Raw genomic sequence first — 12,427 nt, forward strand, 5'->3', positions numbered from 1 at the left:
AGTAGTTAAAAAGTAAAGGCTCTGAAATGTACTTAAAGTAAAAAGTAGCTCTTTGGACGTTTCTACCATCTATTTTTGTGCAAAGCTAACTGAACCTGCTATATTAATTATAATAATAAAATAATATTAAGAGATAGAGATACAATTTTTATTTCAGTCTAAATTTTAATACTAATAAAGGTGCTCAGCATGAATCGGCTAAGTAGGACATGAGGAGAGAAAAAAAGGATTATAAAACATATCTTGTTTTCCTGTTGCCTATGGTGGAGGCTGACTTTACCTCTAAACAGGAAAGTGGGTACAGCCAGAGAATAAAATGGGCTTCTATCACAGTGCAGCAAACTAACCTGTTCATCCTGCAGAGGATTTACATGTCAGCTTTAAATGAGCAGTCCTTCGCTTTAACTCTAAGCTCTTTTCTTCCTCTCCTGTCCCGTCGTTCTTATCTTTCTCCATCTCTGATTGACGTTAGCTCTCTCTCTTTTCTCTCCCTGTGAACTACAGCAGCTGGACCTTCAGCTGCGACGCGCTGTGAGACAAACGTGTTTTAAAAAACGTTACTCCCTTTATGCTCGCTGCTCATCTGTAGGGCTAGATGTTGAAGTATTGCATTCGAAACTTATGGACACCTGCAGTTGTTAAATTCCAATAATTAAAAACACCGGCCCACTTTAACCCCGACAGAGTTTAGCCTCTGTTTACCTGGTGATTAATACATGAGCAGGAGCAGTGACATGAAATGGGGCTGAAACTCCCTCAAATCATGCAAACCAAAAGTAACGAGCCTGCTTTGAATATCACTGATAGCTTTCACTTCTATCACTGAAGGCTGATGTTAAATCAAATTGGAAATTCTCACACTGGGAACATCAGAGTTTTCCTGTAAATCTCATTAAGTATTTTTACCCAGTAAAGACAGAAACAATAAATGAGGCTCTTACTGCCCATCAGGACATTAAAGGTTTACTGAACAATTATTTTAAAAACAGGAAATGATCATTAAATTGCTGATATAGGATCCATCACAAAGCTGTTCTTGGTCACTGATGTCACAGGTACATCTGTAAACTGTGTCTGATCTCTCACCATATTTTTGTCTCCATGTCAGGTTACAGATAAATAATTGCTTTGTAAACATGATCTGTATAACAGTCGCAGGAAGAAACGACACTGGTTCTACAAGTTACAAGTTCAAATAAATAAAAAACCATGCAAAATATTGAAAATATTGAAGCCTGAAGGCACTTCGCAGAAAATATATATAGGGACAGAGATGAAAAATCAGTCTGACACAAGAAAGTCAGACGTATAAAACCACAGACCTGACGGGGCGAAACTAACTGGGCGCTACGAACACAAATTATGGAAAACTGACAAAAACAGGAAATGAAAACATCAAAGGTGCAGAAAAAACAAATGACCAAACTGAGTAATGATGAAAAACAGATCACAGCAACTAAACTCCATCTGTAATGTAGACCTTTGTGCATCATCATTTTTCACATTCACATTCACAGACCAAAGACCAGCACGACCATCAGAGAGGCTGAGATCTGAATTCTGGAGCTCAGGTCTCACCCAGAGAGGCTGCTCAGTCATAAACGAGCCTCTGCTGTAAACCTGGAGTCTGTGTGATACCTGTGGCAGTATCATCTATCATCAGCAGAATACTGCAGCAGCTTCCTGCTCCTCAACGACTGGCATGAACAGAAGTGACTGTGTGGTGATACTGCAGCAGCATGCAGAGGGACCAGTGCAGAGGGTTTACTGGTGCCTTAAACTTTGTCAGCAGTCATGCTTTCACAGCTGCATAGCCTATTGATGGGACAGCATGCCCTCTAGTGGTGGCAAGCTGTACAGAGCAGAACATAAAAAATGCCTCTTAATATTGGTGCTTCCACCTATGTGAGGATTCAGGAATGAAACTCTTTGTCTGGAAGTTTCACACGCAGTGACAGAGACAAATAAACACATTTATTACAGAACAGCTCACATAACAGAGATAATGTGACGGTGTGATCACCAGCCAAGCAGCAAAGCCTCCACTGTACAATCAACATGTGTCACAACTGCAGGACAAAACATTTCATCATCATCATCATCATCTCAGCTCTGCTGGAATAATATCTACCTCTGTCTGCAGAATGAAAACTGATGCTCGTGCAGGCTGAGCACACAACATCTGAATATTTCCACCTTTTTCTGCCTCGTCACAGTGTTTAAAATGCAGGAGCAGTGAGACGGGGATGATGAACCAAAGCAGAGCTTTTAGTTCTTAAAGCAAAAAACAGGAAAAGCCCAGAATCCTGACGAGATAAATAAGAGGGCAGGAATGACGGGCATATGTGGGAAACACACGAATACCAAGAGAAATACATTAAGAAGTATAAATACACAGAAATAAAGAAGCAAAACTAACTGACAGAAGTAAAAATAGATAAAGACAGGAAGCGAAAAAAAACTGATTACCAAAATAAGACAACAAAAGAAACAAAGACAGAGAACAACCAAAAATTCTAAAAATACAAGAAATGAACCAAAGAAAACTACAAACATGGCTGACCATAACTGTATGCTAAATAATATTTACTGTAGAAATGAAGCAGAGCAGTTTAACAAAGCTAAACATGAACTTCCCTCTCAGTAGAGCTGATGTGCTTTACTCTTCATCAGGAAATCAAAGGTGACAGTTCACTTTAAACTGCAGGATCATCATCATCACTTTTTCTGCATTTACAGCCAGTCTGTAGTTTCTGACACAGAAAGTAGACAACCACCACAAAGAGTGCGAGGATCGCCAGAGATCTCATCACAGCACCTAAAGTTATGACCCAGAGTCCACAGTGCAGATCGTCACCGACCGCCTGCTGGTTGTTTGCTGGTTTTATTCGGAAGAACACATTGGAGAAGGCTTTGCTCTCTTTCTCACTCACTAAGTTCTTCATCCTGCAGGAGAAAGTTTCCACACGCTGCGTTTCCTCATCATTAATGATCTCCATGGTGTTCTTTTCAGACCTTGCCCACTCTCCATCATCCTTCTTCCAGAAGTACTCGACAGGCCCGGCTTTGCTAACGTCTCCCTCACACACCAGTTTACAGCTCTCTGAGGCTGAGCTACACGTCAGCGGCTGCACTTCCACCTCAGGCTGGGGCACTGCTTCGATCTCCACAGTCTTGTAAACGACAGGAAATGAAAACAAGGTGCAGAAAAAAAACAAATTACCAAACTGAGTAAAACTCCTACCTAAACACCTAAACTCCATCTGTAATGTAGACCTTTGTGAGCGGTTCACTTTCTTTAACAAACACTTTGCTTTAAACTGCATCATCATTTTTCACATTCACAGACCAAAGACCAGCACGACCATCACAGAGATGATCACAGCCTCTAAAGTCACGGCGGCTTCACGTCCTTTATCGTTACTGACCGTCGTTAGCAATGGTACCAATGAAAAGACAGACGTTTGGAAGAATGGGTTGTGGAGACGTTTGCTTTCCTTCTCACTAAACAGGTTCTTTATTCTGCAGGAGAAAGTTTCCACACGCTGTGTTTCCTCATCATTGATGATCTCCATGGTGTTCCTTCCAAACTCTTCCCACTCTCCATCATCCTTCTTCCAGAAGTATTCGACAGGCCCGGCTTTGTTAACATCTCCCTCACACACCAGTTTACAGCTCTCTGAGGCTGAGCCCCACACGATGTGATTTCCCCACGATGCTGTAGATCTCTCCAGAGACCTGCTGAGGGCTGAGCTGAAGTGTGCCGCCAACCTTGAAGTACTTCTCCACAGTCTGAGCCTGAGAGAAGCTGGTTGCAGCTAAAAGCAGCACAGCCAGGAGCCAGAAACCAGCAGATGTCTCCATGTTCACAGATCAGTGCAGAAGTGACAGCAAACCACATTTCAGAGGTCTTAAAACTGTTTCCTTTTTGAACATCCTGTGGTTGTGCACAACCACAGGATGCCAGCACATCGCTGGGGCGAGGCCTTGCGGTACAGATCCCTGATCTAATCCCACCCCCACCTTTAAGCCATTCATCACTCCTACCTCACACATGTCCTGCACCACCTTCACATGCTTTTCTGCTGCTTCCTCATGCAGTACCACAGTTCCTCTCTCAGCAGCCAATCATCTGCTTTCTCTGATCCACAAAGACCCGTTGAAGCTCCTTCTGACCTTCTCTGTTCTTCTCCATCAACACTGTCAGAGCAAACATCACACCTGTAGAGCTCTTTCTCAGCATGAAGCCAATCTGCTGCTCATCATCGCCTCTCTTCTTAACCTAGCTTCAACTATTCTTCCCCGTATCTTCATGGTGTGGTTCATCACCTTTATCCTTCTGCAGATCCTACAGCTCTGCTCATCACTGTTCTTGACAGTCAGTACCAGTACACTTCTTCTCCATTGCTCAGGCATCCTCTCATTCTGCAGGATTGTGTTAAACAGTCTAGTCCACCATCCTCTTTTCTAGACATCTCTGCACCTCCACAGGTTTCCATGTTTTTTCATCCTCTTCATAGCTGCCCTCACTTCCTTCTTACTAATCCTTACAGTTAATGATTCCCTCCAGTACTGTCACTGCAAACTGCTGCAGTCTAAAGATTTAAGCCATTGCCTGCCTTGCATGGTGATGAGCAGTGCCTCTGAGTGACAGCGAGGTGTCTGCACCTCTGTAACCTTGCAGCTGGGCGTCATTCATGCTCCTAGTAAGATACGGCTTAGAGAGAAAAGCCGAGTGCAGCTGAGAGCAGCAGTGCCAGGAGCTGAAAGGCAGCCGACGTGTTCACAGATCGTTGCAGAAGTGACAGAAAAATCTCTCTTCAGAGATCTTAAAGCTTTTCTTCTTTTGAACACTTTGTGGTTTCCTTCAGTGAGTGTGGTGAGCTTATGGTGAAAGCAATGAAAAAGGAAGTCGGCCCTGTTCACATCCACAGACATCACATTTTGTGATTTCCTCAGATGCCGTCGGCATCTCATTGTTTGGTCTTTGAAGAACTACAGCTCCCAGATTAAACACCTGATATGTTAGTAGTCGTCTTTACTCGCTTAGCCATGTGCACATGGGTCTGCTGAGATCAGCTGTTCTGTCTCACAGTATAAGACTCTTACTGTAGACTCTACTATTTTTATTCTTTATCATGCTGCTGTAACACAACAACTTTACTTATGGGATCAATAAAAAATCTATTTATCTAGAAAATACACTCTTAGTGAGCAGAATTATATTCATTCCTATTAAAATGAAGCCAACACAGAGAGAACTGGCATATGCCGGGTTTAACACTGTGACATCATAGCAACGAGGTCTGTGGTTCGAATCTTAGCCGGACTAGACAGGTGGACTGGAACAGGTCGCAGCGTCTCCTCAGGTGAACTCCGCTGCTGTACTTCCACAAGTAAAAGTCACAGTTTGATCATGAAACATGTAAACACTCAAGTTCTGATAAATTATTGTTGTAACAATCCTGCTTATGGGAATTATTCAGCTAACAGTAGCTCAGTGCATCTGCAGCAGTCAGCTGTGCAGGTCAGACTTTAAAATCGAACCCTAATGTGATTGATCGTGCAGCTGGTTTGGTTCTGCACTCACAGTCAGCGGCCCCATTTCTCGTAGTTTGCTGTGAGCTGATTAATGCATGTCTCTGCTGCAGTCCTGTTTGAAACAAAATGTAATGCTTTTTTATTCATGTCAGTGTGCAACCTGTTCTGTGGACATGCTGTGGTGTGTGCGTTTGTGTCATTTATTCAGTTGTATTACATTTATATAGCTGCAAATCACAACGAGGCGTTTAATATTGTAAGGTGAAGCATTTAACTCGAGGAAATCAGCGCCCAGTTCAAAATGGTCATTTTGAACCAGCATCCAGTCAGAGCCCGCCTACGTCTCCTTACATGCCCTGTGGTGTGAGGAGCTGGGAGAGGTAAAGGTGTCCCAGTTTGGAAGAAATCATGACACTTTGCATCAAAGATGAGCTGGGAGTGACAGCTGCCTGTCAGAGATGCTGGGAACAGATACGATCATGCGTCGTCTCATTCGGCGCCCCGATGTTGTCAGGCGTGCACACGAACACATGGGTCACGCAAACTGCCGAGTGATGTTTTTAGTTGATCAAACAATGGATCCTTTCATCCCTCGCACATTACCCGTCCAATATCAGCACAGATATCCAGGAAATAACTGCATGCCATCAACCAGCCAAGCAGCTCCTGCTGTTTTAAAGTCGTTTGTGTCGTTAAATCCAAGCAGAAAACCATCCAACATACGATTAACATGTTAAACTGTTTAAATCTCAGCTCTGTGCAGAGAACGTCCACCTCTGTCACAAAAATGGAGCCAGACTGAAACTCTGAAGCTTCAGATGTTCAACATCTTTGTCTGGCTCATACAAAAACCCACAGCAGTGTTTGAATAAACCAGTGCTTGGACTGGAAAGAGCAAACCTGCACACTGACAGCAGGTCTGAGAGCTTTAATTACAGGATATGTAGAAAAGACCAACACAGGTAACTGCACAGGTGAGTGTCTCTTTACAGGAGCTCTGCCAGGCAGGAAACCGGAGTTAGCTTCAACAAGTGGTGAGTGCTTTACGCTGACCTTGGTGAAGAGGTTTGTTTTGACATCTCGCTTGACTGTCTGATCTTCTTCCATTGAACTGTGGACTGGTGCTGAGCAGGAAAGCAGCAGAGAGCCTGCAGGCTTGTGTGGACAGGTAACAACCAGGTGCCGGGTCCTTCAGGCACAAAGAACAACACCAACACACAGTAACAGCATAAAAGAGCCAATTACCACCACAGAGGCTGACTTTAAATACTGCTCACTGACGAGGAGATGAGACTGAAGCTCCGCCCAGCGAGAACAGCCGGCCCACAGCTCGACCTGAGAGAAAACAGACAGCGAGACAAAGAGAAGGAAAGAAAACCCAGACGGCCGGGATCGTGACAGAACAGGAAAGAGTTTAAAATGTAAGACAGTGCAGGCAGAGATGTTGAACAAGACAAGATTTTAATGTTACTTTGAGTTAAACCTTACAAAGAAATCAAAGAAAACAGACACAGATCAAATAAAAATAAGAACAATGACGGGTAGATAAATACAATTAAAGCTATAAATACACCAAAGTAGACAGTGAAGACAGCGATGCAAAGAAATCCCAAAGAAAAAGAACTACAAACATGGACGACCGTACCAGTCTGAAGTGCAGAACAGTTTTACAAAGCAAAGAAATGAGCTGCCCTTTGACGGGCTTCAGTCTTCATCAGGAGACGACTTAAAGTGCATTTTCATCGCTGTCAGCAGTTTTTGTTTTACAGTTTCTGAAACAAAAAGCAGACGAGCACCGCAACCACCGCCAGGACGGCAGCGCCTAAAAGAGTGAGGATCCACCATCGATAGTCCAGATTTCTGTGCTGGTGAAACGGGTTAGTGATGGATTCGCTGCGTCGCTCACTCACTGGGTTCCTCATCCTGCAGGAAAACATCTTCACACACTGTGTTTCCTCAGAATTGATGATCTCCATGTTTTTTCCCGACTGTTCCCACTCTCCATCTCCGATCCTCCAGAAATACTCGACAGGTTCGGCCTCTTTAACGTCTCCGTCACAGCTCAGTGTGCACTTCTCCAAACTCGAGCCACACATCGGCGGCCTCACCGTCACCTCGGGCTGGGGCACTTCTCTGATCCTCACGGCCTGATGAGTCTGACTCTGGACACGGTTGTTGATCTCCACTGAATACACCCCAGTGTCAGCTGCAGTCATGTTCCTGATCTCCAACACTCCTGTGTTCGTGTTCACCTCTGATCGGCCTCCAAACCTGCCGTAACATGTCAGGGGAATCTCGTCTTCCACCCATTCGGCCAACAGTTCTCTGTCCCACTTCCACACGATGCTGGTGATGCGAGCAGAGACCGAGGCAGGTTTGAGGACCAGCGTGCCGCCAAGCTTGAAGTACGAGTGTATAATCCGGGCCTGAGCGAACCTCACTGCGGCTGAGAGCAGCACTCCCAGCAGCAGAAAGCCAGCTGATGGCTTCATGTTCTCAGATCAGTACAGAAGTGAAAGACAAAAATTGGCAGAGATCTTTTTCCTCTTTTCTGCGCTGGCAGTGATTCCCTGCAGGGAGTGCGGTGAATCTTGTCATGAAACCATTTGTGAAAAGGAAGTCAGCTCCCTGTGTGGTCGCACTGAACTGGCATGTTCTCATCCCAGTGCGTCACACGCTGACATTTTGTCAGTAGAAGCCTCATGATGACACTCTGCTCTGCTTACAACCATGTGAATGACTTTGACGGTCAGCTGCTTCGCCCTGATGCAGCACAAATACACCCACAGTTTGTGCTGGTTGGTGACAGGTTGCATCCAGTGAGTCACGAGACTCGTGCAGATGAAGAGATCGGTCCGTTACTGGTGCCGACATGTTTTTCCAGGTGATTCAATACAACTCCACGGCTGGTTACAACAATGGGTGACAGGTAAACTCTGGAAAGAGTTTTCTTCTTCTTCGCCTACAGGATCCACGCGTTGGTGATGCACATTTGTCTTCCTCATAGCTGCTTCTCACACCGATCGGGTGGCTGCAGCGCTTGTTGCCTGCGGGACGCCCTTAAATGACCAAATGAAAGACTAATAGCCTGATTTTATTGGCCAACCACTTTGGGCGACGTGCAGCTGTGGTCTGTTAACCTGCTTGGTCTGAGTGCAGCCTTTGAAACTATATTATATAACATCGTAGAACAGACGAGCTTCAAGTGGAATCATTGACACACCTTTAAATCTTATTTCTCGTACCAAACTCGGGTCATTCGTTTAAAAAAGTCAAATTCCCGTCATTTCCAGTTACTTCCAGCGTTCCCTGAGGATCTGTCTTGGAGTCTCTCCAATGTAAACATCTGTGTATCTACTTCCTCTTGTTCATATTTTCTATAGTAAGTATTTCCACAGACAGAGACACAGAAAACACAAAAACTCCTTAAAAACAAACAAGAAATGATCCAAAGAAAACTACAAACATGGCAGACCATGATGATGTAATAAATTATATTTAAATGGAAATGAAGCAGTTTTTCAAAGCTAAATGGAGTAAAGCTACATGACAGAGACAGAAGAAAACTAACCATCAGAGTAAAACAGGAAGTGAATAAAATGAATAAAGTTATCAGACACAGCAGGTTGAGAAACACTGAGGGCACAAACTGAACTCTGCAACTGTGACTAACACATTTCAGATGGTGATGTGACTTTCAGACGACCACCTTTTAAGGTGGTATGCATCTTCAGAATACACAGCACAGACACACAAGAGAAGTTTGAATGTTTAGCGTAATGTTAATGCAAACTTCACTGAGTCCTCCCCTCACATGTTTAAAGCTGAGCCCTGCATGTTTCTGCTCCTCAGTAATAGACGACAGGTATTTTAACGCAGAGCAGGAACATGCATGTGAGCACAAAGTGACTTTCATGGAGTCTTTCTTTTGGTCTTCTGTAGATCAGAGATCCTACACTCCTCGAAAAAACGAGACGAGAGGAGGAAGTTTCCAAGTGTTTACTGTCTTTAACACAGGTCGTTGCGTCCTTGGGCAAGACACTTCACCCCGTTGCCTACTGGTGGTGGTCAGAGGGCCCGGTGGCGCCAGTGTCCGGCAGCCTCGCCTCTGTCAGTGCGCCCCAGGGTGGCTGTGGCTACAACGTAGCTGCCATCACCAGTGTGTGAATGTGTGTGTGAATGGGTGGATGACTGGATATGTAAAGCGCTTTGGGGTCCTTAGGGACTAGTAAAGCGCTATACAAATACAGGCCATTTACCATTCAATATCAAGTTTTCTTGTTTCTGGTTTTCTAGGTTCACCATCGTCATCATCACATCTAAGCGAGAAGTTTTTTCCAACTCTCCCGGACGCTTTAAAAGCAAAAAATCAGCAGATAAATCAGTAAGTAAATGAAAACAGGGAAAACTGTCCACGAACGTCAAAAACAGCTGGTGACTTTTCCCAGATCGACACCTGAAAACACTCCAAGCCCACAGGCGATCACATGATCACCAGTCTCAGTCCTCAGACCCCACACAGTCCAGGCAACGTCCAACAGAGTTTGTTATTGCATGAAAGACGTTGATTCTCCTGCAGCTCCTGCTCATTAATCTGAACTGCTTCACTGTTTTCAGAGAGAAAATCAAAGTGTTTCTGATATGACGGCGAACTGTTTTGTTAGTAGCTGATGGGGGCTGGTTGGGGTCTCGGAGGCTGAGATCTGAATTCTGGACAAACTTACAGTTCAGGTGGAGCTCAGGTCTCACCCAGAGAGGCTGCTCAGTCATAAATGAGCCTCTGCTGTTAACCTGGAGTCTGTGTGATACCTGTGGCAGTATCATCTATCATCAGCAGAATACTGCAGCAGCTTCCTGCTCTTTAACGACTGGCATGAACAGAAGTGACTGTGTGGTGATGCTGCAGCAGCATGCAGAGGGACCAGTGCAGAGGATGCACTGGTGCTGTAACCTTTGTCAGCAGTCATGCTTTCACAGCTGCATAGCCTATTGATGGGACAGCATGCCCCCTAGTGGTGGCAAGCTTTATAAATCAAAACATAAAAAATGCCTCTTAATATTGGCGCTTCCACCTATGTGAGGATTCAGGAATGAAACTCTTTGTCTGGAAGTTTCACACGCAGTGACAGAGACAAATAAACACATTTATTACAGAACAGCTCACATAACAGAGATAATGTGACGGTGTGATCACCAGCCAAGCAGCAAAGCCTCCACTGTACAATCAACATGTGCCACAACTGCAGGACAAAACATTTCACCATCACCATCAACATCTCAGCTCTGCTGGAATAATATCCACCTCTGTCTGCACGATGAACTGATGCTCGTGCAGGTTGAGCACACAACATCTGAATATTTCCACCTTTTTCTGCCTCGTCACAGTGTTTAAAATGCAGGAGCAGTGAGACGGGGATGATGAACCAAAGCAGAGCTTTTAGTTCTTAAAGCAAAAAACAGGAAAAGCCCAGAATCCTGATGAGATAAATAAGAGGGCAGGAATGACGGGCATATGTGGGAAACACACGAATACCAAGAGAAATACATTAAGAAGTATAAATACACAGAAATAAAGAAGCGAAACTAACTGAACGAAGTAAAAACAGATGCATCAGATGTTTAATGTAACTGTAGGATAAATAATGTTTACTGTAGAAATGCAGCAGAGCAGTTTAACAAAGCTAAACATGAACTTCCCTCTCAGTAGAGCTGATGTGCTTTACTCTTCATCAGGAAATCAAAGGTGACAGTTCATTTTAAACAGCATCATCATCATCATCATCACTTTTTCTGCATTTACAGCCAGTCTGTAGTTTCTGACACAGAAAGTAGACAACCACCACAAAGAGTGCGAGGATCGCCAGAGATCTCATCACAGCACCTAAAGTTATGACCCAGAGTCCACAGTGCAGATCGTCACTGTTTGCTGGTTTTCTTTGGTGGAAGGGATTTTTGAAGGCTTCGCTCTCTTTCTGGCTCACTGGGTTTTTCATCCTGCAGGTGAAAGTTTTCACGCTGTCCTTTTCCAGTTTGCTGAGATCCCTTCTGTCTTGTCCGTCTTCCCACTCTCCGCCGTCCTTCTTCCAGGAGTAGGTGACAGGCCCGGCATTTGTAATGTCTCCGTAACATTTCAGTCCACATGTCGACGATCGATCACACGCCAGCGGCTGCAGAATCACCTCAGGCTGGGGCACTGCTTCGACCTCCACAGTCTGATAAAGCCGACTCTGGACCTGGTTGTTGATCTCCACTGAATACAGTCCAGTGTCCGTCGCAGTCATGTCCCTGATCTCCAACACACCTGTGTCAGTGTTCAGATTTGTTCGGCCTTTAAATTTGCTGTAATATGTCAGATCAATCGAGCCTTTCACCCACTCAGCCAGCAGCATTTTGTCATATTTCCACACGATGCTGGTGATCGCTCCAGAGACCGGCTGAGGGCTGAGCTGAAGTGTGCCACCAACCTTGAAGTACTTCTCCACAGTCTGGGCCTGAGTGAAGCCGACTAACAGCAGCACTGCGAGGAGCCAGAAACCAGCAGATGTCTCCATGTTCACAGATCAACACAGATCTGAAGTGACAGGTCTGTGCAAGTGTCTTTATTTTTGTGCCGTCTGTGGTTTCCTTTGGTAGATGTGGTGAACTTTATCATTAGTCGTTTGAAACAAGGAAGTCTGTCCTAAAACAGCTTTGCAGCCCTTTATGGTCGTTCTGACGCAGCATCCAGGGGCGTCACATGACAGCCTGTCTCCTCAGTCAGCCCCGATGGTCGATATCTGCCAACTGACCTGTAACAGTCCTGTTATTAAAGACCTGCTGCTAAATTGTTGAAAAGCAGCATCAGGACACAAACCAGAACATTTCTGCTGTTAATGAACCTGAAGTT

The 12,427-nt window shown here is 44.7% G+C and overlaps 2 protein-coding genes across 4 annotated transcripts; both read right to left on the bottom strand.

Annotated features, from left to right (window-relative positions):
* Positions 1-1,954: 1,954 nt before the first annotated feature.
* LOC120443432 (SLAM family member 9-like) lies at positions 1,955-12,413 on the bottom strand. 3 transcript variants are annotated; one of them, XM_039622132.1, is made up of 2 exons: positions 11,382-12,413; positions 1,955-2,777 (listed from the first exon to the last, which is right to left on the bottom strand). In XM_039622132.1, exons 1-2 carry the CDS (start codon positions 12,090-12,092, stop codon positions 2,697-2,699), a joined length of 792 nt encoding a protein of 263 aa, XP_039478066.1. In that variant the 5' UTR covers positions 12,093-12,413; the 3' UTR covers positions 1,955-2,696. The 3 variants fall into 3 exon arrangements, with proteins under 3 accessions (XP_039478066.1, XP_039478067.1, XP_039478065.1); XM_039622133.1 differs by lacking the exon at positions 11,382-12,413 and adding an exon at positions 6,595-6,788 and having other exon boundaries at positions 1,955-3,173; XM_039622131.1 differs by lacking the exon at positions 1,955-2,777 and having other exon boundaries at positions 10,667-12,408.
* On the bottom strand, positions 6,984-8,127 carry LOC116321520. Its single transcript, XM_039622134.1, has one exon. It carries the CDS (start codon positions 8,031-8,033, stop codon positions 7,305-7,307), a length of 729 nt encoding a protein of 242 aa, XP_039478068.1. The 5' UTR covers positions 8,034-8,127; the 3' UTR covers positions 6,984-7,304.
* Positions 12,414-12,427: the final 14 nt, after the last annotated feature.

Source organism: Oreochromis aureus, linkage group 13 (assembly GCF_013358895.1).
Source record: "Oreochromis aureus strain Israel breed Guangdong linkage group 13, ZZ_aureus, whole genome shotgun sequence".
Taxonomy (NCBI): domain Eukaryota; kingdom Metazoa; phylum Chordata; class Actinopteri; order Cichliformes; family Cichlidae; genus Oreochromis; species Oreochromis aureus.